Source organism: Cimex lectularius, unplaced genomic scaffold, assembly GCF_000648675.2.
Source record: "Cimex lectularius strain Harlan isolate CLEC.00 unplaced genomic scaffold, Clec_2.1 scaffold257, whole genome shotgun sequence".
Taxonomy (NCBI): domain Eukaryota; kingdom Metazoa; phylum Arthropoda; class Insecta; order Hemiptera; family Cimicidae; genus Cimex; species Cimex lectularius.
Genome location: NW_019392829.1, coordinates 381,748 through 409,622, shown reverse-complemented (window position 1 = coordinate 409,622; position 27,875 = coordinate 381,748). Strand labels below are relative to the sequence as shown.

General features: G+C 33.1%; 3 protein-coding genes and 1 long non-coding RNA gene across 7 annotated transcripts in view; 2 read left to right on the top strand and 2 right to left on the bottom strand.

The window, feature by feature from the left end:
• The first annotated feature begins 49 nt into the window (after positions 1-49).
• Positions 50-22,613, top strand: LOC106668990 (Golgi-associated PDZ and coiled-coil motif-containing protein-like). 3 transcript variants are annotated; one of them, XM_014398216.2, is made up of 11 exons: positions 53-269; positions 4,563-4,690; positions 15,090-15,291; positions 15,363-15,519; positions 15,581-15,803; positions 15,866-15,982; positions 16,039-16,154; positions 16,220-16,321; positions 16,393-16,696; positions 21,822-21,951; positions 22,092-22,613. In XM_014398216.2, exons 1-11 carry the CDS (start codon positions 182-184, stop codon positions 22,112-22,114), a joined length of 1,590 nt encoding a protein of 529 aa, XP_014253702.1. In that variant the 5' UTR covers positions 53-181; the 3' UTR covers positions 22,115-22,613. The 3 variants fall into 3 exon arrangements, with proteins under 3 accessions (XP_024084253.1, XP_014253702.1, XP_014253703.1); XM_024228485.1 differs by having other exon boundaries at positions 50-269; positions 21,822-22,613; XM_014398217.2 differs by lacking the exons at positions 21,822-21,951; positions 22,092-22,613 and adding an exon at positions 17,702-18,623 and having other exon boundaries at positions 78-269.
• Positions 7,130-12,006, bottom strand: LOC106668988 (putative leucine-rich repeat-containing protein DDB_G0290503). Of its 2 annotated transcripts, none has more exons than XM_014398214.2 (10): positions 11,909-12,006; positions 9,916-10,078; positions 9,659-9,838; positions 9,465-9,599; positions 9,239-9,400; positions 8,991-9,185; positions 8,788-8,932; positions 8,512-8,722; positions 8,243-8,441; positions 7,130-8,160 (listed from the first exon to the last, which is right to left on the bottom strand). In XM_014398214.2, the coding sequence occupies exons 2-10, from the start codon at positions 10,042-10,044 to the stop codon at positions 7,474-7,476; spliced, it is 2,043 nt and encodes a 680-aa protein (XP_014253700.1). In that variant the 5' UTR covers positions 10,045-10,078; positions 11,909-12,006; the 3' UTR covers positions 7,130-7,473. The 2 variants fall into 2 exon arrangements, with proteins under 2 accessions (XP_014253700.1, XP_014253701.1); XM_014398215.2 differs by lacking the exon at positions 11,909-12,006 and adding an exon at positions 10,872-11,099.
• On the bottom strand, positions 22,407-26,564 carry LOC112127455. Its single transcript, XR_002910580.1, has 2 exons — positions 26,070-26,564; positions 22,407-23,197 (listed from the first exon to the last, which is right to left on the bottom strand). It is a non-coding gene; the product is annotated as an uncharacterized LOC112127455 (long non-coding RNA).
• LOC106668987 (midasin) overlaps positions 26,304-27,875 on the top strand; it is a 241,911-nt gene continuing 240,339 nt past the window's right edge. Inside the window, exon 1 of the mRNA XM_014398213.2 lies at positions 26,304-26,431. Within this exon, the coding sequence (XP_014253699.1) occupies positions 26,321-26,431 (111 nt within the window). The 5' untranslated portion in view covers positions 26,304-26,320. The remainder of the gene's footprint in view (positions 26,432-27,875) is intronic.

The window sequence follows — 27,875 nt, the reverse complement described above, 5'->3', positions numbered from 1 at the left end:
TAGAAAGAAAATAAATTTTGTCTATAAATTGAATGCCGAGGCTGGATGGACAATGGAGGCCTGGAGCCACTCATAGCTCGTCACGCCTGCCTCCTCTCGGCCAGTAATTCTTTAGCGCGGAAAGCCGTCTGTTTTGATAACTTTGGACGATTCTTCTGATTTTGGTTTGACATTTGAAAAAATGGCTGTGACGGCGATGAGCTTCCGTTGGCTGGATTTACTGGAGAAAGAGTTCGACAAAGCCTATGTCGACCTGGACATCCTGATCGGTAGGTAACGTCGTACGTGGCCACCCGGATTTTCCTCTGTCACATCCCGGGGTCCGAGGGCACATCCATCAACCGCCCGACAATATTTCCGGTCTCTGTCACTCATTCTTGCACGCTTTTATAAATTTAAGCTTTCACTATTTTTTCCTGTTTAAAGACATTCTCCAGAACAGGCTGAACTGCACAACTGGTCATTGTGACAGCTGTCACCTACCTTACAGCCTATAAAAAATAGGGTGGATCGAAGCTACAGTTATGACTGTTATCACCACTAGTATCAGTTTGTACTTCCAAACAAAAAAGTCATAAACATATTTGTTTTCCATAATACATGTTATAAAGAGTAATAGGTGATCTATGTATGTTTAGCAGACATAGTTGACCTAGTTAATTATTTCAATTAATTATACTTTTAATCGAAGGTCTTGCTTGAGATGAAAATGTTGTGCCACGAGCGACATTTGTACACATCACCCTTGGCTCAATATGCCGCTGCTCTAACCAATTACTTCAATCGAGGAGTTGGTGTCTGGGTGGATTGAAGTCAAATATTTAGATTAATATAATAATTTAAGAAGTAATTACTTTGCTAACAGCTCCACATGGCACTTCATAATCGTTGACAACCAAATCCTGATTACACGACATTTGAAAATATGGGAAAAAGAGAAAGATTGTAGGTTGAGATGAAGAGTTGGTGTCTAGGCAGATCGTAGTCATGATTGCTTAAGTGGTTAGAACAGTGGCATACTAAGCCAAGGGTGGTGTGTTTGATTCACACTCGTGACACTAAGTTTTTCATCTCAACCAAGACCTTAGATTAAAAGTTTAATTAATTTAAATAATTAATTAGGCCAATTATGACTGCTAAAAATATGTGGATTAATATAATAATTTAAGAAGTAATTACTTCGCCAACAGCTCCACATGGCCACTTCATAATCGTTGAGTACCAAATCCTGATTCCTCAACATTTGAAAATATGGCAAAAAGAGGAAAAAGTTTGAAAGATTGTAGGTTGAGATGAAGAGTTGGTGTCTAGGCGGATCGTAGTCATGATAGCTCAAGTGGTTAGAGCAGCAGTGTATTGAGCCGAAGGTCATGGGTTCGAATCCCGCTTGTGACACTAACTTTTTCATCTCAACTAAGGCCATAGATTAAAAGTATAATTAATTGAAATAATTAATATGGTCCATTATGACCACTAAACATATATGGTTTGGGCCAATGAAAGTCTAAATTGATGTTAGTGGTGGACTGCGATGTACTACGGATAGAGATGTTCATTTTATCACTTTTACCACATTATGGAAGTGTAGCTGTAAATTTAACGGCTTCCTTGATAGGTAGTCAACTCTAAACATTCCATAATTTAGGGATAAGCCTAGTGTATATGTCCCGCATCAGATTCTCTACTATTGGAGAAGCATGGAGTAGAAAGGCAATCATCGACATTTTGCTTGGACACTTGAAGAATGGAACAGATTCGCATGTATATTTAAACTTTGTGCACTAGGCCTCTTTTCTAAAATTATAAACTCTATAAAAATCTGTTTACAAATACTGGTTTATTGCTGTATTAGTGTTGTAATTTCAAGCCGAAACAGGGGTAGGCAGGGCTGTCTTCTCAGTCCCACTCTATTCTCTCTGTACCTGAATGATCTTGATATCCAGCTGGATGGAAGTGTACGTCTTGAAAGTGATGTTAAGGATAATCTGCTCGCATATGCTTATGACTTGGTATTACTAGCTTCCAATCCTTATCATTGCAAGGAATGATCAACTCATTAGATAACTGAAAAAACTGGAATTTAAAAATCAATCGTGAGAAGTCAAAATGGGTGATCTTTAGGAATGGAGGCCTATGCCAAATAAAAAGTGTGAAAAAATTGGAAAAAGTAAAAATACAATCTGTAGATCTGTGATTTATTATGGAGTCAAGAATGGGATTGGGAAGAGTATGAGGAAATAGAAAGGTACAGCATTTCTTCATCAAAACCTGGTCAGACTCCCTCAATATACACCCTACTTCTTTCTCCAAACGGAAACAAAACAGACCTCATGTTTCTGTTTACAATTAAATTGCATTTTGATATCATAACCAAAATCTTATGTCTCCCAGATAATAGGTTACCAAAAATCTTAGCTATTCAAGTAATAAAAAAAGAAATATACTGGTTCAAGCAGATACAAATCTTTTTGAAATTTTTTAAAATAGATACAACATTAAATCGCTTTAACATAACTAATGTAGAATCAAGGAAAACCTGTTTTAAATAAATAAGAAATTCTCTGCAAATTAATTTCAATAAAGAATGTGAAGATAAAATTGAAAATTAGCCAATTTTTCGATTATATTGCAAATTTAATTTTGAATTAGAAAATCAATATTTAAATGGCAGCCTAACACTCGATACTATAAGGTGGATTATTATAATCAGAGGTGATGTTTAAATTTAAATTGTAAACACTTTAAAAAAATATATGAAAAAGAAGATTATTACACTTTGTGGCAGTGTTCTTCCTACAGTAACTACAGGTTGAAAGATTTCAGTTAAGGAGCTATTTTGGGTGAAAATTTTTTTAGAATAGATTAGATAGGCAGAGACTGGACATTATTAGTTAACTACTGTAAAGCAGTCAACAAATGTTGTGACAAACAGTTACAAATCTAAAACTACAATTTTTTATTCTGATCCTGCAATATTTAAATATTAGGGATTATTGTTATATATGAATTATAATTACTTATTACTATTATTATGTATTAAATATTGACATGTATTAATAATTTTGTTCAAATTATCATGGTAGACTCCTCTGATAGTCTGAGACCCTGATATTAGTCTTTATGAAGGAATTGTTCATTTATTCAATGATTATTCAGAGATCATGAGTCTGGTGTGACGTAGGTTTTAGAAAAATATTTTCTTTGCCATGCCAACGAGTAGAAATACTTTGAATATAAAAAATATTTTTTTGCAATGTATAAATTCATTTTTTTTTCCACATCCTACACGCATTTGTTAAATTTAAACAATGTTTGTAAATCCCAGGCCCTGAAGATGATCTCAATAAAGATTGAAACGTTGGCACAATAAAGAAAATGTTTTTATAAAACCTACATCTCATGATCTCCGAATAATCATCGACTAATAATCAATAATCACCATATATTTATTCAATGTCCCTATATGTATGTTAAGGTCCATAATTTGATTTGCATTATTATGTTTGTATGAATTAAAAAATAATGCTCAATGGCCAGAATAAAGACCTACTGTTTTCCTTAATTCTTGCCTGCTGAGAGAGGGTTAGAATTTTGTTTTCCTAGTTTAGAATTTGAGGAACTTTTTTGATTGTTTTGCACCTGGTGAATTTGTCTACTTTGGTCATTTCTTTCTCCATCCGTTGGTACAATCCTGCTTTTAGTATGCTTGGGGGGGGGGGTTCAAATGTGCGGTTCCGGTCCAAAGGCGAATGGGGTCTGCTTCTGATTTTTGCTTGTTTGTCAGCCTGCTTGTTGTCTTCCATCCTCTTCATGTCCTGGTACCCACATCAGAATTATGTTTTCCCTGGAGCTGGAGATACGTTAGTTATTCCCAGACCAGCTTTGAATTGAAGGTGACATTTGAATTTGGGCCGGTGGCAGCCACAACGGTTTGAACATTGACATGATGACTCATCACTGGAAGGATCGTGGGTTCCAATCTCAACGTCCCTGAATTTGAATCCAAAATACTTCAAAACATTTTTTTTTTTCTAGTGGAAAATACTTATTATTCATTGTAAGCAAATCTACAAAAGTTAAGTTTTGTGAAGAACTGGCAAAAATAAAACCATGCAGACCAACATCACAAGATTGCTCCCCCCCCAGTGATAAGTTGACGGCTTGGAAGCATGCAACAAGTTTAGATAATAAAAACTTTGAATGATTAGATTATTTATCTTGTGATTTTAATACTTTTTGTCAGCTTAATTGCTATGTTATATAAATATCCTAGATTGCGATAACAATGTGTAAATCTGAACACTACACTAAAACAAATTTTACAAACTACAATATTTTCTTTAAATTGTTAGGAATTGATTCAGATGTATAAGTTTTGTTAGGAGCTGTTTGAATGAACAAAACAGTTTTACAGCCTTGTAAAATTATGAAAGATTTGCATTTTTCAAAGAGATTACAACATTGACACTTACATAATATTCATTTACAAAGATTGACAATGGTTTGACTGGTAATAATATATTTCTTTTATAAAGGTAGCAATGTAATTTAAATTCTTCTAGGCGAGTTGGACAGCGATGAGCCTGAAATGGTGTATGCAGCAAGGCAGAAGATGTCAACACTCAGTTCCTGTTTTGCCCAGTTGACACACAAAGCTCAGACAATTTTTCAAAATAATGCAAAAGTTGAGGTAATATTGAGTATATTATTTTCTGCACAACTCTTGTTTACAATTCTCACTTCCTTGTGCCACCTGTTTTCATCCCTTAATTACTAGGATCCCAAGTTGTCCCATCACCAAAGAGATTTTATTTTTCCAAGGAAAGGTTGCATAGAACTACTTTGGTCTGAACACCCTGTGAGACAAATACAATTTATCAATTAATTTACAATTTTCACTTTTCATGAGTTCACAACACTCATTAACCTTTTTAGGACTGATTTTCACTTGCTAAAATGTGTTCCTCTGCCTGCAGTCTTGGCCACTACTTGACTCCCCCCAGCCTGATTTATTTTGTGTTATTCATCAAATTTCATAGCTTTTCCTTTAATCACCCTTACACCTTTTATGTTGCACCAACATTTAAAATTTGACAGTAATTCCTCGGATATAATACTTTACAATGAATGTTCTATGTAAATGTAAGGATAAAAAAAGTATGTATTTAATTGAAAAAAATGTTTACTCATTATGTATTTTAAAACATAATAACAAAAAAATTGATTTATTTAGCTCAACTTTTCACACAACTGTATAGAATTGAAAAAAAAAAATAATATAAGTATATAGAAATTAAATGTATATAAGGTCAACCAAAATTTATTCTGAAAAGTACTGTAAAAGTAATCAATGTAAAGAGAGAAAAAAGAAAAAAAAACAGGCTAGTTGGCAGATAAAAGGTGAAAAATTAGAAAGACAATAGGATAGATAGATGGTAGGGAAGTATAGAGGGTTGGGAAGGGCAGTAGTGAGAAACAGATGGACGTAGGACATTTCCAATGAGACGTAGATATTGTGGTCTGTTTGTTTTCAGAAAAAAGAATGAATCACGATTTCGCAAAAGTTTGAGACACAGATTGCAAACAGAAGGAGGAGAAAAGAGAGATTTGTTGATGATGAGGATGAGAAAGGAAGGGTGTGGGAGGTCTCCATTCACTACGAGGTGTCTGCTACACATTGGATACAACCTTAGCCTGGTAGATGCTGTGATGTCCAACTAGGGCTTCTAAAATACAAAAAACCACAAGGACGTGATACCTTGTCACTGAGCCCAGTCAGGATGCTAGCCTGAGCGTGCTGTGATACCTTGTTACTAGTCCCAAAAATGTTAAATATTTGAGAATAACAAATGAACAATATAAAAAATCAACCCTACATTTCCATATTGCAACCACCTAATGAATTCACCTAAAATCAACAGTTCAATGAACAGAGTACATTTGAAAAGCTGTACTGTACCAAACCTTTTTTTTAAATGTTAGTTTAAATTGAACACAAAGTGAGTGATCTAGACAGCACATAGAGTATGATCTTAATTAATTTTTAAATTAAATATTCACCTTATGCACAACGGATTTTTTTAAATATAAAAATAATTACTGTTGGTACATAATTTCTTGTAATAAATATTAAAATTCGAACGAGATCTCGAGATCTGAAGGCCAGTCCTCCTGGTATAGGATTTCTTAAGAGAATTTTTTGTAATATTTTCATTGGGAAGTTTTCATTTTCACCCCGACCCGTCATCTCTATTTTCCCATTTTATACCAAGTGAATGATTTTTTTTTCTTGCCAATCAGCCCATTCCCTGAACCAAAATGTATTTATTCTGACAACCTCCGATGCCAAGAACATCAGATACATTGTCATACTTGTTTATGAAATTATTTACATAATTACATTCGGGTGATATTTAGAATATTAGTTTTTCTGCATTCTGTATCAATCACATAATCTCTCTTTATATATCACTTATGTACTTTTTTAACAGTTTCATTAGTATTTTTTATTTTTATTTCTTATTTTATTCTTGAACAACTGTTAAGAAATAGTACATATTTAATTGCCGAAAACACAACTTTAATATTTCATGATTACTAGGTATTTAAAGTTCTTGAATTATTTCTATGTCTTCTACATAGTAATATATTTTTTGTCACTTATTTTTGCTTGAAACTTTAAAACTGGTTTTATTCGAGGTCACAGATTATGTTTACAAATTATTTAATCTTATGACTGTGATTGATGACTATCTATGATCTCATTTAAAAACAAAACAAATAACGTATTGCATTCTATATGCTTGTTTATTATTATTATTTTTATTAGCCTTCAAAAGAATTAGTGTGAAGTAATTTTGTGCTAGTATTACTAAAGAAAAGTGGGTGTCAACTGAATTTATGGCACTTATCAAAAAGCGGGAGATTATATGATTGATACAGAATGCAGAAAAACTAATATTCTAAATATCGCCCGAATGTAATTAATTTGGTAAACAAGTGTGACAATGAACGGTTTCAAATTTTTAACGCCATTTAATTTTTAAGGTGTTTCATGGGAAAAATAATTTTCCGAATAAAATGTATGATAGTATTAAAGGACAAAATATTTGATTGTTAAATAAATAGATAATTTTTTAAAAAAGAAATTTATTAAAACAACTGTTTTATATTAGCTTCTTATTTTAAATTATATGTCAAATGACACACACAGTCATGCACGTACACACTAAACATGTCCGTATGGTCATTGGAATTATTTGTACAATCAGGCTTTGATTGCCTAGCCTCCTGGTTTGAAATGGTTGACTTTAATATAAACTATCTTTGTACTTTTTTTTTATGAAAGACAATACTTTGAAAATGTTGTGTAAAATTATCCTTACAAATATTTTTTAAAGTAATTGATGATGAAAGTCTAGTTTACTTTTTTATATAAATAAAATAAAAAAGTAAGAAATTTTTAATACCCTGTTATGAATAAACGTCATCATAAGTTATCGCCTCATCATAATTCATCGGTTCCGCATTATGCGAATAAATTTTATCAAATTTAACCCTATCATCGTACTGATCCAGCTCTCGTATGAATTCTCTTGGTATGGTTTTTATCGGTTTTAAATGCTGAATCATGTCAGTTATGCTTTGGTAACTTTGGCCAGTTAGTTTTTCATTGAGAAAATCCCTGAGCAGTATTTTTTCTCGAATTAATTTGATGAACGAGAGCATGAGTTGAGTTGCGACTTCTTCAGTTATTTCAGGGATTTCCTGTTTAGTCTTATTGGATTCATTGTGTGATGGAATTTTGGGTTCTATTTCATTTTTATCTTGTTTTGACGGGGTGTTTTTCTTATTGTTTTCTTTTGAAGCGACTGTCGCATTGAAACCAGTTGAAACATCGGACGAACTGTTAACTCGAGTGATGTTAGGCTCTTGGGCAAATTCTGTAATGACTTTCACAACTCCTTGTCCATAATGCACCTTGTCAAGATTACGGATATCATCAATATGTTTCTCTTTGTTTTTTGAATCGCTCATATCAGAAAAATCTAAACTTGGGTATGAAATGAAATTGTCACAGTTCACACATTTTTTCGCAGGTGGTAGATTTGGAGATTTTCTGCTTGTATCATTCCACTCGTACATTTGGTCTTGCATTTCCTAAATGTAACATATCGTTTAATATACATAATAACTTTTTTAAAATTACTTCATTCTACTTTTTTTTTAAATGGTATTTTACCTGAACTACTGTTGTTATCATGTCAGCTCTTTCTGCCAGATCCATAATAGAGCCATCCAAATTTTTGTGATCTAGACTTATTCCCTCTGCTAAATTCATTACCATTTTTTTGGTGTCTTTCGCCAAACGTGTTATTTGAATATTGTGAGATTTCACACCTTCCAACAGTTCGACTGATTGTTTCTCAATCGTCGACGTCCTGAGAATCATTCGTATTATTAAACTGTCAAATAAAATAACGACAACAGCATGTCTGATTTTATAACAACCTGTTTATAATCAAATCGAGAATTTTTTCCAAGACTTCAGTTACCATAGTGTCCAGATCTGATTCATCGTCTTGTATTCTTTGGCAAGAGTCCAAAAACAGAGACTGCACCGATGCTATGTTTTGAAAGTTATTGTCGAGTTTTCTCTGTATGTCATTGAGCCTTTTATGAAACACTGATAGAACTTTGTCCATACTTAAATCTATGAAGTCTAAAGAGAAAAGCAAAAAGCTTATCAATTTGTTATCAAATTATCCTTTAAAAGAAAATTTCTACTTTCACTATCCCTCTGTTCCACTAGTAAGTTTTTCAAATCATCGACTATGATTTTCTGTGTCTGGTTCGTCTCAGTAAAGCCATCTTTGATTTGTCCGACCAAATTATCAGTCTTTTGCCAAATTTCATGGTACATGTTGTGTATCTAAATATTATAAAAATGTAAACAAGATTTTAATTGTTGATTTGTTAACCGTGTTTACCTTATTTCCAAGTTTCTGAACTTCTGCATTTATTTCCCCTTTGATATAATCGATCATTTTTTCATTTTTCGAAATTCCAGGGCCGTCGTTTTGCGTCCAAAGTGAATCTGATTGATTCAAGTGGCTGTGAATTCCGTTCAAGCTTACCGTCAATTTTTCCAATTCATCGTTTCTATTGACTTGCTGTTCAATTTCCTAAAACAAATCTTGTTTTTGTATTTTGAATTGGGCTAATGAAATCCTCTTACCTTCAACCTCTTCATGACATCACCATTTGTTTTGTTAACAGATTGTTCAATGCTGCTTGACTGTTGTTTCAAATTGCCGGTTATCATTGTTAACTCATTGATTTTGTATTGAATTTTGTCTTGTTTGTCTTCAATTTTATTGAAGAAGGATTCTTGACTTAACTAGTTGAAATAAGCGAATCCGTTGAGTTTTCATTGAAGTGGTTTATATTGATGACTGTCATACCTGTGTTTTTTGTGTTATATCATCCAATTTTACTTCGAGGGAGTTCATTTTTAAGCTCAATCTTTCTTGATTTGATTCGTATTTTCTTAACTGGTTCAAGAGCCATTCATGCTTAAACTCGGTCGAGATTATTGCCTAATCCAAATGTATTTAATAAGTATTTCACTAACTTTAGCAATATTTGACCAACTCACTTGACTTAATGCGTCCAGTTTCATTTCCAAAATTGTTTGCATTCTAACTGAACGGGAGTCGATCGATTCAACTTTATTGAGAATCCTGTCTAATGAGATTTCATGCCTTTTCACACTATAGTGTATGCTTTCTATGGTTCTTAACCTATCGTCTATATTGACAAGGGTGGAATGAAGGCTCTAATCGTGCACAAAGAAATATTGTATATTTAAAAATTTTTGTTAGATTAGTACAGAAGTTTTTTTTAAAGATATACCTGGTCAGCATGCCTTTGGTACTTCTCCTTTGTTATTGAAGTTGCATGAATAGAACTTGGACTAGAGGCGGAATGATTTGTAATTATGGAAAACACTATTAGCAGCCCTAACCGCTTAAATAAATCCATTTTAATTACATTTCTTCTATGTTTTCTAAGTCATCTAAAAAAAAGCAATTGTTAAAAAAAAATCATTTCGTAAGGTAATTGTGTTTTATAAATTTCACAAAAATGTTTTTCCAGCTTGGATATATGGATCCAATTTTGCCAGCATCTGTTCCTACCATACCATTTCTTACCCAATAAGTTAAAGAATGTTTCGGTTTAATAATCAAACTAGTTTAATTATTAAAAGTCATTGAACTTTTTAGCAATGTGGTTACTTTAATGGTTTATTTTTGGTTATTTGTTATCTGCGAACTAGTGTAGAATAAAGTAATACTGAAATTCTGATGTCAAACCATGTGCAAATAGACATAATACAAAAACAACAACAAAAAGAAGAAAATCAAATTATTTTGTTTCCTTTCCTTAATTGACAATTTAAAAAATATATATATATACCCTAGGGGCTTATTGTTTATAAACCTTAAATCATGAGAAGCTTAGTTCCATTTTAAATTATGCTTTCCCGGTATTGGATTTTATGTAAAAATGTTAAGGCAAATTATAAATTGTTTCCTCTTCTCGAGCATAAAGAGTAAAGTAAAAAGAATTGAAATTTAAGGCACTGTCTAGGATGATCATAAATTTCACAGAGTCGGCTTTCAAGGAATGGTTTCACTGACATTGGACTCTCTAATAGAAGAGGAAGAGGGAGAAAAACAGACAGTCTTTGTCTGGTGCATCAAAAGGCAATAAATCGGGACGTTTAGCATATTTATGGCATCTTTTGAATATTCTTAGCTGAAGTTTTTTTTCCTCTAAAGTGTTAAAATTCTATTTTACAAACTTACATAACGCTCTGGGTTTTTCCTTTGTTGTGATCCAAAATTTTTGATGATAAAATTGGATTTTTAAACAAATCAAGAAAAGTCACAATATTCTTTGCAAGCAAGCCAACAATAAAACAATTCATAACAATTCCGATATAGTATTAATAAAACACAGACGTCTTATCGTCCAAAATGAAGGCCAATAGGCTATCGCTTCGATATAAAAAAGAAATACACGCACAAACAAAACCTTTTATACATTTAATAGAAACTTTTTATCGAAAAATGTATTTCTATATTTAACAAGGATGCCCATTGCAATATCATATGCAGTATACACATCAACCTTTTATTGGCATATCAACCAGGATTATCTACTCATTCCTAGAAATAAGGGAGATAAAGATAATCTTAAAACGATGAGTTGCTGCCGTGATTAGTTACATTAGGATATAACTTCGGTTAAATCTAGTATATTGTAAATTTTATTTACTTATATGTGTAAATATACCCAGTTACAAGTTCTATAAGGGTTTATATAAATGTTTATATATAAATAAAACTATTGTGCGAACTGAAAATTATTAAAAATAAATACCTAAATTATCTCAATTTCATTATTGAAGTCATAATTATAATTTCACTATTAATTTACCAATAATTTTAGTATATTATTTTTGATTTGAACTTCTTTTTAACAAAGTAATAAGCAGCAGGTCAAATAATTTTTTTAAATAGAAATTTCTTTTATGTTAATCTAACTTTTAAATTTTTACTAGAGTTGAAATTTAGCAAAATAGGCTAAATTGAACTTATTTCATTGCAAATGTTCAGAAAACAAATTGTCTTGATTCAATGAAATGCATAAAATTTAGGAATGGCATAGTTGGGGAATTTTTCCATAACTTTTAACGGTTCTCCAAAAATTAATAAAGAGACAAATACAGCTAGTTTAATTAACTTAGAAAAATGTTTTAATAAAAGGTAAATCGATGAAAACACGTTGGTTTTGCGCTAAAATTAGTTGTTGTGTTAGCAAGAGAGTTGATGCTACTTACTATTAGTAGACTTGGGCCTGGAACTGCCTTTAGGCCCACCCAAGTGGCCTCCCCCTTATCAGGGACTCCCCTCTCCATACCATCTTCTTTTTACACATGAGGAGGAATCTTATTCACCTACGAATAATTTTATTGAGCCGGCAGGATTTCCTGGCTCGCTGGAATCCACTTGCTATTTTGCTTTATTTCCGCCGTTGTCTCATCATTTGATTACAGAATTTTTACTTATTGTTTTCTTCTTTTTATTATAAGGATTTTTAAATAAGTCTCATTTATAAAATTGTTGTCAATTAATTAATGACATTTTTCTGGTCTATGTGAATGAGTAATACTTCCTTTCCACTCTGGTTATGTTTGTCTCAATTAATTGTGTTTCGGCCAGGCCTTTGTTATGTCATCATTTTATTTTTGGTCCTTTACTCAATTAACATCATCTTCTGAACACTGATGAGCAGACAGTAGTTCATTTCTTCCTTCTGATTCCTTCCTGAATTGTATTATGCTATTTTATATGTAAAACAGTGCATTTTTGGAATATGTTGTTTATTTCATCATTATTATCAACTTGCTTTATTTTAAAATAAAAATTATGCACATATTACATATATAATTTAGTAATTAAAATGAATCTAATGCTTCATGATTTATCTAATCTTTGTGCAGTCACACCTCCAAATGCAACATGAGCAAAAAAAAATCTAAGTTTATTGCTAATGCTTTGCTTCATGGGCCATGTGAGTCACAGCCTTTTCAATGACAGTTATGGAATGGGGTGGAATGATAGCCCATGCCCGTACCGAACTGATTATCATACTGAATAGATTTTTGATTGCACTAAGGTACATTGAGGAAGTTCTTCTGGAAGCTGTGGCCCGAGGGCACATCCATCAACCGACTGACAATATTTCCGGTCTCTATCATTCATTCTTGCACACTTTTACAAATCTAAGCATTTACTATCTTTTCCCTGCTTAAAGACACCCTCCAGGACAGGCTGAAAAAAAAGAGTGAATCAAAATTACTATTAGTTATAATTGTTATCACCAGTAGTATCAGTTTGTACACACAAAACAAAAAACAAACCATAAACATATTTATTTTCCATTCCGTTTAGACAAGGTATAAAGATTAATAGTAGACCCATTTTTTTATTTTTATTTTGTCACGAGTGGGGTTTGAACCCACGACCCTCTGCTCAGTGCGCCACTGCTCTGATCTAAAATGCCAGAGCATCAACAAGGATATATTTCGCTGAATGGTTGAAGCGCTGAACCTGTTGGGGATTGCTAGAACCACGGACAGTCTCTCTTAGATTTTTTCCTGAGGTCGTAAGTTTTTTTTTTTTTTTTTTTTTTTTTTTAAGAAAGAAATTTGCTAACTTGAGCCATCAACTTGGATTCATTGCTTTCTCATTCTCAAGTTCTTGTTGACTTCACAGCACTTTTTTTTTCAACTCCAGTGAGCCTTTTTGTTGTTTTTATTAATGAATGTGTTTGGCAGTTTATTTCTTGTTTAAAAAGAATGTGCTGAAACACGGTAGTCGCCATTCCTTTTGTTGTTTTGGTTTTTTAATTTTTTAAGTCCTTTTTTTCATAATTGTAATCAAAGTCATAATTTTTCGTTCCTTTGGCACTATTCTTCGGACAGGAAAAGAGCCTCAAAAATTAAGTCTTAATTTTGATTGGTTTTGTCAGTAACACGGCAAAGTGCATCATAGACACATGAGCTGTTGTGACTTTCGTCCACTTAGACACCAACCAATACATGGATTAAAATAATAAATAAAGAAGTAATTACTTTGTTAACAGCTCCCCATGGCCAATTCATAGTTGATGAGAATCGAATCCTGATTACATGGCATTTGAAAATATAACAAAAAGAAGAAAAAGTTTGAAAGGTGTGTAGGTTGAGATGAGGAGTTGGTGTGTGGGTCGACAGAAGTCATGATAGCTCAAGATATTAAAGCAGTGGTATATTGAGCTGAGGGTTGTGGGTTCGAATGCCACTCCTGACACCATCTTTTTCATCTCGACCAAGACCTTAGATAACAAGAATAATTATTCGAAATAATTAATATGGTCAATTATAACCACTAAAATACATGATTTAAAATAATTGAAAAGAAGGAATCGCTTCGCTAACAGCTATCCGTGACCACTTCATAGTCACTGAAAATTTAATCCTGATTACATGATATTTGAAAATATGGTAACAAGGGAGAAATCCTATAGTATACACATATCGAACATGATAGAGATGGGTTAGACATTCGCTGTCTCGAACAAGCATTGAACTGCTTCAAACCGCTCTTGTTGGAGAATGAGATTCTGTTTCACAAGATGAAATCCAATCACTTATTTACTTGACACCTAGAGACTTTAAGGCCCTCCATGAGGCCAGAGGAGGTCATACATGTTATTAAGAGCAACCCCCAGGTAATATATTTAGTTAAATTTTAATCTATTACTTACTACTACTATTAATTTTCTTGTGCTTTGGTGAATTTTCTTTCAAACCATCATAATTAAATAATTTTTATTAAAACTCGTGAATTTCTGATCTTAATTTTGCTTACTTTAAAATAAGTATGTTGTGTATAACGATAAAAATGCCTACAGTTGGAAATACATGTCCACTTTACCCCCCTCATTAAATTCTATAGTACTAGTAGTAGTTTTATGATTTATGGGCTTTAGTTCAGTTGATAATGCGAATTTTTTTATTTTTTATTATTTTTTTTTATTTTTATTTTATTTTTTTTTTTAAATGGCAAGGAGTTAGCTGCGTATGTCATAGATCACTTATTTTTATTTTTTTAAAATCTGAATACATTTATTTTTTGAAAAATATTGTTATAATTTATTTGGATCAGGTCCCGAATTTTGTCTTTTTGCTATTGATTTGTTTGAGTTTGTGGCACAGATATTTTTTCATTTTCATTTTACACTTGGAAGGAAACGAGTTGCTTCGTGTGAAGGGGATTCATGCAAAGATCGTAATAAGATTAATAGCAACTTGTCCAATTAAACTATTATCATTTGTGACACATCACTAAGTATATTACTATATATCTATGCTCATACACAAATATAATGTTTTTATGAAAATGTTCGATAAATGAATTTAATTTATTAGTTTTTCATTGAACGGTACATTTTATTTAAAGGATATTGATTTTTAGGCTGAGCTTGTGAATATGAGGTCGTGTTTGGTCGATCTTGAATCGAGAAATGACGAGCTGACTGAAGAGCTCCACAATGTATTCGTCCAAGTTCATAAAGCACAACTGCAGCACATGAGCAAAGAAGAGGGCACAAATATAACTTCGAGCCTCAACAAGGCTTTAGCAGAACGTTCTCCTACACACCGTGCAAATCATTCTGGTACATCCTTCTTTTGATGATAATTTCTTTGGAATTGTTTGTAAAACAATAGTTTTACTTTAATTCATAAGGTATAAACATGGATAAAGTAGTGAGGCACTTAGAAAATTGGAAAAGGCGGCTGGAAATAGAAAACGAATCGCTTCGAGCTACTATAGCCAGTTTACAGGCCGAAGTCTGTGGAGCGAGACTTTCGGCTAGGTATTTAGACAAAGAATTAGCCGGGAGGTAAATTTTAACGAATCATAAAAACTTTCACAGTTTGATTTATTTTATATGTTGGTTTTAGAATTCAACAGTTGCAACTCGCTGGCCGAAACGATATGGTTGCAGCAGTAAAAGATAGACTCTGGGCACAGTTAGAAGCGGAAATATTAGTACAACGACAAAAAACGTTAGTCAGAGCGGTAAGACAGCGGGAATCGAGAGCTCCTTGTCAAGACGCTTTTAACACACCGAGGACGGTTGTTTTGAAAAGGGACAACAATCTAGGATTAGGAATTTCAATTACGGTAAATTAGTTTGCTATAGAAATTCAAATAAATTAATTTCATACTATTGATCATTTATTCAGGGAGGCAGAGAACACGGGGTGCCTATTTTAATATCAGAATTAGAGCCTGGCGGTGGCACTGAAGAACTTTACGTTGGAGATGCGATACTTAGTGTGAATGACATTGACCTTACACAGGTATGATTAATTAAAAAAAAAAAGAAAAAAAGTTTAAGTAAATTTTTATTTTTCAGGTAAGCCATAATGAGGCTGTCAAAATTCTTAGTAACCAATTTGGAGAAGTGAAATTAAAGGTTAAGTACGTGGGCCAAGACGAGACTGAAGACGATTCTGATATGTCTCAATTAAGGTACATATAATACAGAAATATATTTTTTTAAATGTTACTGGATTTTCATGAGGTTATTTCTACAGGTATGGTTTCTTCAATGATGGAAATCGCCTAACCACTTATGAGAATGGTTATAACAAAGAGCTAACACCAACAGCACCTAGAACACCTGAATCATCTGTTCGGTAAATTTCTTTAATCTAGTTTTTATTTAAATATTGGATATGAACTGGCAATATAATTAATCAATTTATAGGGATCCTTCTGAATCCAGTTATCCTAGCAGTCCGAGGTTAAATCAAGATCAAAATGCTCCAAATGAAAAACAACCACAGCAGGAGGCGACGACAAACGGAGGAGAGACAGCCAGCCCGTTACACGTAGGGGTAACTACTTTGCAGAAAATATTTCGGACGTTCACGCCCAGCGGGGCTTGGAAGGAGCAGGAACGCGAGGTGGAGTATTTAGCAAAAGAGCATGCACGGCAAGAATCGATACCAAACAGCATACAGTATGCGCCATCACAGTTACAGTCTCATGTAGTTCAAACGAAGGAGACGGTAAGAAATGACAAACTTAAGGTTTACTATCCAGAACCGAATTCAAATACGTATGTCGACGGTTTTGGAGATGCTAACTTTGGCACACCCGTTTAGAAATTTGAGATAAACTAGTTAGTAGATTTTATTTTACCAAAAACCAAATTCTCTCTTGTCTGCTAAAATTTGTGTTACTTTACGATAGTAAAAATTTAAAAAGTTTTTCCATATGTAAATTGGAAGTAAAACGTGTTTTTTCATTAAAAAAAAGTTTACCTGTTTAGTTAATAAATTAAATCTTATTTATTTAAAACCCACTTTATTTAAAAATAAAATAACTCGCTAAATGAAGTAGATAATTTAAATATACATATTTGTTATGTTTAAAAATGTATTCTGCTGATAGAATAGAAGAATAAATACGTGCTTATTTGTTAAAACTGTGGGAAAACACATCAAATGAAAGTAAATTACATCAAAAGCAATTGTATCTTTTATATTCTTAGTTTTGCTTCTATTAAAAACTGCTGTCTGCGATATTACAATTTTAATTAAATTTTCAAAACATTATTTATCTACAGCAAATAATAAATAAAATGGGTGTTCCAAAGTCGTATCTTCTAATTAGTATAATAAATAATACAATTTTTTATAAGTTATGCCCAGTTTCACAATGGCAATAATGTTAATTTTATACAGTATTTTCAACGAAAATCAATATAATTTTTGAGGTACCGCCAAGTTGTTTTTGGCTTCATTGGCAAAGTATCTACTTTTAAGAGACCGTCGTCACCAGTAAAATAATTATTGTGGTTTCTTTTATTTTTCTTCTCCCTTAATTTTTCGACTCCTGTTAACTTTAATCCCTTACATATTTGGTGTTGTCGAGTGATATTTAATCCTTGTTATAAATTTTGAAATCTGTGTAACCCATTGCTTTTGATCCATTATATTAGTCAGTCGTTATAAAATTCTTGTAATAATGTTTAAAAAATTACATCAAGTTGTCTCTATACATTTCTTTAGGTACAGGATCCTTCATTCTGTCCATTGCAGCTACAGGGAGAAGAAAAATCTAAATTGTCTTATTTTTAAATTAAACAAATCAAAACATAAAGATCATACGAAAATGAATTTGTTACTTAATTAATTACTTCATTGAAAGATTCATTTTGTTTATGATATGTCCAAATTAGTGATTGTTGATTATAGTTACATAAATTCTGTTATTAATATAATAAAATATTTTATTAAACAAAACATATCAGTATAAATGGTAAGATACGCCTCATTTCTAGCAGAATTATGCAATATGTACAATATATGTGGTTATTATGTAAAAAGGCATCGAGAATATTGATGACTGAAAGCTTTTCATGATGTAATAAGATAATTTTTAAATTTATACAATATGAAGTCATATTAGGTAATCTTGTTGTGTGTGGTATACAAAACTTTTGTTAGTTTGTAAGATGCAGTCTAATGGGAAACAGTCAATAGGAAATGAATTGAGATTTCTCCATGTGGTTTAGAGGGTGAAGAACCCGTAATTGGGTCATTACTAAGCTTATCATCGCTGGGCCTGTCATTAGACATACTGAACATGGTGAAATGTCGAAATGCAGATCTAGCGAGTATAAGCAGACCAAAACAAGTTAAGCAGTGTACAAGTTACAGGAATTGGATTGTTGTTACTCTCGCATTTGGTTTAAATTGAAACAAAGATTTTTCCTGTAGAAAAATACAATATTTTTTGTTATTGTTGTTAGAATGTGTACAACTACTTTAAAACAGAGCTTTTCAAAACTTTATGCTTATTTAAGCATATGTGCTTAACTATTTTTTGTGTGGGGGAAGGTAAAATTCCAATAAACCAGAGAGATAGTATTCTTAAACATTTATTGTGCACAATCCATTAAATTTTGAAATTAACAAACAAAAAGTAAAACAAGTCAAGTTAGCCACAACTCTATCTCTGAGGATGAGCTTATTCACAAGATAATTTATTCCAAATGATTCTTCACAAGACCAGCTTTCACATCCTTCAGCGTCTTCCAGGATCTTCTTACTGCAGCTTCGTGGATCCTGGACAGTTGACTCTGTCAGACTTTTCCTTACTGGCTGTGTCTCTGACTGAGTTAGGCTGCTCGACTGAGTCCTTTTGATCGACTGGTCTTCACTGTGTTCTTGAGTTGACTGCCTTTGCTTTTCAAATCATTATAAAAAAATCCAAGGTGTATCTTTTAGACCAAGAGAATCTGTACTTGGAATTGATTAAAAAAGCTGGTATAAACTAGCTACAGCGAGGATGCAAAGTTTTAAAGCACAATATTCTCCCTCAGCCACCCAGTACAGTTTTCTGCGATTTGCAGACTTCTTCAAAATCTCATAAATTATTGTGGAAGGGATGCTGAAATCTGAACTTTTTTCAGTGGTGGGATATAATGGACATTCCATTTACGATTAAGATGTTTGTCATGATTTATAATCCATCTGCTGCTTTCACGAGCCTTATGAATATTTTTGTTTCTACGGAATCTTTTTATACAATTTGTACGACTTTTGTTGCTATGCAAGTTGCCAGGAAGGTTATTAGTGCATTTTCCTTAATTATAAGTTGATGGGTTCAATATCAACATTTTTGGACAGTTATACATACTTATCATAAAAAATATATACATTTTTTAAAATCATGAAGCGATTTGGGGACTAATAGGTACAATTTCGTTTGTATATTTCATTTAGAGAGGCCATCTATTGAACAAATCAGAGTCTTTATCAACAATCAAAGAATATTTTTTGTCAGAAAATAATTTTAAAAAAGCCTTTTCCTGGGTTTTGCTTATCTTTTTTGCCTATGGCTTCCCTCATCCAAGTTTGTGGTTGTCTTTTTCTCACTAGGTTGGTCTGTCAGATGTGTTTCAGCATTTTGTCTTGTTCAGTCTTGTGCTCAGAACTCTCTAAGGTTTGCCAGGTAAAGACAAATCTTTCTATAGAGTGAAATATTTTAATATGTTAAAGTTAGAGCCAATTGGGCTGGACAGTTTTGATCAAGTGATTCAGATATACGCCTTCGACCATGGTTTGAGCCATACATACATGTGGCACCGATGCAGAGGGTTTTGCCTCTGAGGGCGGAAATGTTGATAGTAGTTCAATATTTTTGATCTGAAAGACAAAATATATGGACACAGAAAAATTAAGTAGACTGGCTCAATAAAAATCAATTGTCCTCTTCAGTGTGGGTCTTGGTGGGGGGAAAAAATCACCCAACACTGATACGAAATGCCGAATCCTCTGACAGAACAACCCAGCAAGGATAGGTAGACCAAATTACAGGTACATCACCCTACGGAGAAATCTGACTATAATTTATATTGACTAATTCAAAGCATGTAATGGTATTTTATTATATTTTAAATCATTCCAATAACGATTTCAAAAACTTCCATACAACAAGTGTTTACTTAAATAAATAAGTTTAAGTGGGCTTCCAAATTATTATTTTCAAAATTGCCTAACTGATCCTACCACCAGCTGTAAATTTTATTTCTTTAAGCATGTCGAAGTTCAAATTTATAAGGCAATTTAATCTCAGCGCTTTGTTTTATTTCATTTTAAACTGTACTTTTACAGCTGCTTAGAATGTGGAGAGACACAAACGTAGTTAACACTATTAACTTCAGTTTTTTCTTCTAGGCTTTCTGTACAATTATAAGTTTTAAAATATAATCGATTTTGGAACAATATTAAAATTTAATCGGAAGATTGTGTAACTCACAATGCACTCAACAATTCTTTGAGATATGAGCAAGCAAGCTAATTAAAGCCAATTAAGATGACATTATTGTCAATATCCTCAAATTTTTCCATAAAACATCACATACTACAAATTATGTTAAAATATTCCCTTTCAAAATAAATTTTTAAAAATATCTGTAAACATGTTGAATTAATGTAACATTATAATTGTTTTTTCAAAATGGCAGTTTCCAATAAAATTGTAAATCTTGATTAAAATTTCTCATATTTTTCATTTCTGAAAAATTCAGTGACCTAAAACCTGATCAAAACAAATATTTTGATCACATATAAAATTAAGAAATAAAACTTCCTTTCTTTCTTTTATTAGCCCACCTAATATTTACTATTACATCAACATTATCTATTAGCAACGGTGATTGAGCCTTCTGTGACAATAAAATTATTTTGTTATGATGAATATTGTTGTAGATTTCATAGGCCAAAAAGATAGAGTTAGCATATTTAAAAAACCTAGTTTACTGATTTTAACACTAGCCATTCCTTTAATAATTTCAAACTGTGAAATATACTGTGACTTTATTTTAACATATGATAATAATGTAAACTATATTTTGTAATTATTGTTTGTATTATTGTGTGAAGCTTTGTTATTTTTTGATAAAAACGTAAGAAATGTATCATAAGCGAATGATGTACAATCTTTTATCAAAGCAATATTGCCATCATTGTAAAACAACAAAAATGTCTTGTAATATTGTTTTACTGAATTTGAAAATAAATTTGGTATCGATATTGTTATTTGATTGATTTCATATTCATATTTTGTTGGTTATTGAATGGAACTAGCGAGCACAATGAGTTTTGATCAAAATAAATTGCAAATTACTGATTTATACAAGCTCAACTCTGCACATGCATGTACATACACAATTTATGTATCACTTCTAACAGCTCGCTGGCAATTTCTGATTTTGAGTAATTTACAATAAATTACCGGCAGGTCTCGAGAATCACCCACCCTGGGTGTTGGCAATCTTGGTTAGACCTAGGTCTTACCTGTGTAGTCACCAAGGGATATCAAAAGCTAGGTCATTTAAGCATCCAATGCATTTGTATCTTACTCCAAACCCATTCACACTCTCACTCGCTCTTAGTTACATTCTTTCTTATTTACATACAATTCACTCACTTCATGGAGTACTTGATATTCCTCCATCATTATTCTTTCTCAATGGGATACTCAATATTATGCCATCAGTCTTCTTCACACATTCATGCTTATAAATACATTCATTTTCAATATACCATAAGAAACACAAAGAGAATTATCTATAAAATACTGTAAAATTCCTGATTCCTGTAAAATTTGAATGGCGTGCAGATACTTGCTGTCGTGCTCAAGCACCATTCTCACATCATGTGGCATTCCTACATGCTCTCTATGTGGAGCCAAGGAGTGGTAGCCTTCAATTCGAGCCACCTCGGACAAATAAGCGCAGACTGGCCCAAAAGTAAGTGTCAGCCTTGCATGGTCTTTTCTCATATGAGGACAACCCTTTATCTATGAGTCAGATCCTTCAAGGCTTGTTTATTGACATGTTCTTGATGTATGAATTTTTGTTTTTTATTTATTTAAACTGGATTTTTTCAGGGACGCTGAATTCTAACCCATGATCTTTACTTTATGGCTTACAGTGTTGCATTGCTGTCCCAATCCTTTAACCATAGTGGCCACCAACATGTAGATATTTTTATTGTAATTTCTTTGTTTATTAAAGTTCATGAAGTTTAGAAACAAAGTTCTTAGGGCTTGGTCCTCTTCAGTTGTCTTGTGCGGGTTACTTTGTTCACGTACAGGCTTGCTTCAATATGTGAATGTTTTTAGAAGAGACGTGTGCTTTTGAGCACTTCAGTAAAGATGTCCAGTATCCTCAGGTTCTGATGGAAAAAAAAAAAAAATTGGGTGTCACGGGCAAGGGGTCAAACCACTTTACAATATTTTATTCAAATTATTCTCAATTAATATTACAAGGGTTATGCAATTATGCTATCACTATTTAACAAAAAAATATATATAGGGGCTATTAGTTGATGCCTTAACCACTTAGCCACTGTGATCCCCAAAATTGAAAGTTGTCCATAAATAAAGTATTATAAAGTTTGAAAAAAAAAATGAAATAAACAATAAAAAAGTTTGAAACATGATGTGTATTAATTTTCTGATTTATATGGCTTGCTTATATTGTATTAGATGTGCTTTTATTCATATAATAAAAACGTATTTTAATGCAAAAAAATTATAATAAAATAATAATTACAAAAATATATAACAATTTTGTTTTTGTTTTGGTTGATTCTCATCTAAAGAAATCTGAATTGGTATTTATTTCTTCCCACAAAATCTTCTCAACTTCGACCAGCATCCGTTGGTCAGAGAGGTTGTAGCTGAGGAGCACAGGTGTCCCAAGCTTTTTTGAAAGCTTAGAAGCCAAGGCGGTCGAGTTGATGTCCGTTTCAGTCCCGAAGAGGCTCGTGGCGAGAGGCATGGGTTGGAATCTCGTCATAATTGCTGTGCTCAAATCTGTTAAAACCTTATTGGAGACCATGCCGACCCAGATGAAATACGACTCCTCCATTTTTATCACCTTAAAGCCGATATCGATGCCAAATACTGCCTTTTGAAAATCATGGAAACGGAAGCTTGACTCGATCGGTGTCATGTTAGCCTCGACCTCTGATGACTCGACCATCCTGAAACTAATAATGAAAAAAAAAATTATTTACACCTGCACCAAAGCTGCGGTTAAGTAAATTTGATTACATTTTAAAAAGCAAAACAAATTGGGCACAAAAATAAACATAAAAAAAGGAACTACTCATTTTTTGTTAATGAAGTTCTACTCACAGAATTTGCTACTTATGACAAAAGTTGTAAAAAACAAATTCTATGAGTAAAACCATCATTTACAAAAAGTGAAATTCTCTACTCCTATGTATTATTATTAATAATTTTCCCTGTTTCTTAGGTCATGAGACCTTGACGCCAGTCGTCATGAAGAATTACTTGGAACGGAGTGGGATGAAAAGTTTCTCATGGTTTGTGTGACAGGATAATTATTTGTGAAATTTCTTGTAGTGGTTTTTTGCTACTTCAAGGACATATTCATGCTATTAAGGTCATTGTGAATAGAAAAATTGGATACACAGAGCACTGATGGTAGTTTGGCGGATTTTGGATTGTAGGGATTGGATATGTTGGAGGTTGGAACATTTTGTTGAATCCCAATGTTCAACGCTGTATGTCCAAATTGGTCTCAAAATAATAATGTAAATAGTTGTTGGTTTAGTAATCAGCTTTGAATGCTTTGTTGAAGTCTGCAGCTTCTGTTTAATTCCTGAGTTTTGAGTCATGCGTGCGGGTTCCATGTAAGTCATTTTGTTAATATATAAAACAAGGTTAGTTGGTGGAAGATGAGATATTATTGAGGTAGATGGGAGCAGAGTTCTTCGAAGGGTGGTTCACATTTTTGTATGTTTATCGCCACCACTTGAACCACTACTCAAGTGTTGTGACAAACTTTTAAAGGTTTCTGGTTGAGAAGTTAGGATCTTAAAGAGATGGTGGTAGAGAGACCAAGAAACCATCTGCAAGGAGGTAAGGATAGTTTTGAAATGGGCAGGAATGTCTGTGGAGTATACTGTGTAGAGGATGGGTGCTAAGATACTGCCTTGTGGTACCCCTGCAGCTGTGCAAAGAAAATTAACTTCCTATTGCAATGTTAAAATTGTTTGGTGTGCAAAACCCTTAAAGCTAATGATTTAAAACTGATCTTAATATTCTGTACTTTCAATATTCCTAATATGTTAAAAACATTTTAAAAAATCCCAACATGACTGCCCATTCTATTTAAAAATAATGTACTTAAAAATGGCACAGAATTTATGTAAAAGGTATATTTAAAAATTTCTGTAATTACCTTCAAAAAATTCATAAAAACAACCATAAAAAAAAGGGGGACGACAATAACAAAGAAATGAAGAATACAAATAAGGATGATCGGAGATGATCAAACTGCAGTTTTTCAGGTTTATGACATCAAAGACCACAATAAATGCAATATACCAAAGCTAAGTTGACTATTTTAAATTTTATTTTAAGCAATTTAATCTTTAACTTACTACCAGGATAATATAATATAGTAATATTTTTTTAATGAGGTCATATGAATCCTCTGGTGTTTTTGAAGGGGGGGGGAACGCTCATTTGTAGGTATGTGGGTTCTTCACCTTTGCCTCACAGTGCACTATGTCATAACCATTGCGGCCACCCCGATGCCCCCATCCCTGATTGAACATCCTTAAGTTCTTTCTTAAGTTTTTTTTTTTTTAAAGCCCATTTGTAAGTATGTCAGGTTTGAATACCGGGCTGCTGTATTCAAACCCGGGACCTTTATCTTATAGAGACAAGTGCCATGTCAATGCCTTAACTGCTGCGGCCATTGACACCCCCATCCTTCAAAATAAAAATAACTAGATGTTGGGAAGAAGAAAACCCCTCAAACAAATTGAGGGTCTTTACCATGGTAAATACATCCTCTTTGGAAAGGCTATTAAGACCTAAAGAAATAAGCAAAGAAGGAAAAAATGCATTATTCAATTTTTTTCTTTTGTAGAGTCGAGAAACAAACCCCCAATGATGAGGGTGAGAAGCCGAAATGAGTCTTAAAGACTAGGATTTTTATCCAGCCCTTGGTCCAATGGGGATGTATTTCTCGACGGAGTCTTACAAAAATGTTCATCAACTAATGGCAGAACAGCTAAATCTAGCAGGAACTAGGACTAGAGTGATAGTTCGGCTGCTGACGACCCTGCAGACTCCAGAGGCATATATATAGACTCAGAGTGGGAGAAACAAGCCTGTAGATATTGCCGAGAAAAAGAACAAACAGCAGAACATGTCCTCTGTTGGTGCGAAGGCCTGTGTAAGCTGAAATTCCTAATCCTGGGAGAGGAAAAGCCTGGGACTGAAGGATTCACATTACGGAGCTATCAAAAAGCTTTGGGATCTGGTAAAAACGCCTTACGCTTAATGAGGAGCTCTAGATATCAATGGAAATTGTACAACAGACTAATACTGGTCACAGTGGTCGCAAAGAGGCCGACTTTAACTTTTTTTAAATCACAGTGGGAGAAAGGGAGACTTTGATCACTAATGAACCCGAAGAAGGAAAACAGTACATACAAAATTATGCACAACTGGGAATCTGTATATAAAACACATTACCAAACTTTAATCATGAATTTTGAAACGTTTTCATCTTGACATTAATTTTGTTAAGCCTATTCAGAAACGGTAGAGGTCATCGGTCAATCCAAAACTGATACTTTCTGGCATGTTAGCTATGCTGATTAATTCTGTAGGTTTTTTTAAACTCAAGTAATTATGTGTATTGTACATATTATTTCCAAACAAATTATTGAACAATCTGTCACAAAAAATCACACATAAACAATTAAGCAAACGTCCATGGTAGTTCATGTGAGAAAGTATTGTAAATATAATTAACTATTTAAAGAAAAATATTAATTGCTATAAAAGTAACGTTTAAAAGTGAAAAATTCAAATTACCTCTGTTCTAGGGAATAATCAATGATCAGCTATGATCACTTGTCAGTCGAGAAATACTGAGTTTGCTGCAAAGTGCAAACTGCAAAGCAAAAAAGACGGTATGTTTATTGCTGATAACAGCACGGGAGGTTTCATCCGGTCACTTGTTTACCCTCAGACCACGTGGTGGTTGTTTACTTCTGGATCGGTACGAGAAACCCATTTGTCCGAAGCAGGATTAAGGAAGGAATGCGCTGACCCTTGCAGCAGGAATGCAGCAGGAATCGAAAAGGCCAGGCCTCGTCCACGGCCTCAAGCGGCTCGCCAGGCTCGGCCTGAGCAAGGAAATAACCGACTCTGCCGACTCTTTGCTCAAAACAGAGGTAGCCCAGGGCTAGATTTTTGACTTTATACTATTATTTTTGAATCGTACAGCATTACCAGAGTGTGGAGACTGTACTGAATTTGCCTGGTAGTCAAGATATTGGATATATTATTAACATAATAAATTACATGTTGAAGTAATGTCTCAAATTCTTCTTGACTGTCATGTGTTCTCGTGCTAAATTACTTTTCTAAAAATAAATATTGTTTATATGAACCAATTATTTATTTACAATAGAAATAAAATGTGGGAGCTTGGTTCTATAGTGCTTATTTGCACTTTTTCGCAAGGTTATGAAATTTGCTTAAAAAAGCTACATTAAGGGAGATGAACATTTGTAAGAACTTTAATTTAGCATAAAAAAACTGTAGTTTTCATTAAAGGTCGATGTCGATATAAATATTCGACTGTTTGTCATGAATATAACGGTGTCGTACTGAAGATGATTTATTCAAAACGCCAGGATCTGGTGGTAAAAATAATCCAAAAATTTGTGAAAATTTATCCTGATGAATGTTATATTATTATTTATTCTGTCTCGATTGAAATAAAAATTAAATCGTCACAATAGAGTCTGAAAGGAATGTCATTTTCTCATGAGCCATTGATATACATTGTTGCACTGTCAACTAATAAATTCACTATGTTTGAAACCATAAATTTTAATATTTTAAGTCGATGTTCATATTTGTTTACATTATGAATTATTATTAGTTTTAATGTGCTGATGAAGTGAAGATTCTTAAAAGAGTGTTTTTCTTTTCTCTCAAATGGCCTCATCACTGATTTTTCAATACGAAATTATATTCAATTGCAAAATAATCTATTATAATACACTGATGGACAAATTTAAAGCACCCCTCAATTTATTTAGTTTAAAATTAAATCCATTGTCTTTCTACATTAGTTACAGGTAATTAGGATCTATTGAAGTCGGAATTAACAGTAAACAGTGCTTTGTTTCTTTTATTTACTTTTTATTGATTAATCCCATTTGAATCAAAAGTAGCATTATGCCCTTCCATTCTGCTGTGCCTAAAGATCACTTTCAGTTAATCTTTTTCCGCCGTTGATTTCATTTGATATTATTGTTATTCTTAAACCTTTTTCAATGGCTCAGGTCAGGCATTTGAGTGAATATGACTGCGTTAGGGCCATAACATTAGAGGAAGGATACAGCCAGTGTAAAGTCGTAAGGAGACAGAGTGTAAATCACTGTACAATAGGAAGGGTCGAAGGCGCTTCAAAGAACCAGTGCTTCACACTAGAAGAGAGATGATAGATTCATCTGTATGCGAAACCGCAGCTTTAATGAGATAAGACCGGGGTGAAATGTTTCGACTGAGTAAGAAGAAGGCTCAATGAAAATAACCTCAGGGCCTGACACCTGGCTCTTGGACCTCTTCTTACTCAGAAAATGGCCAGGCTTCAATCGCACGGGA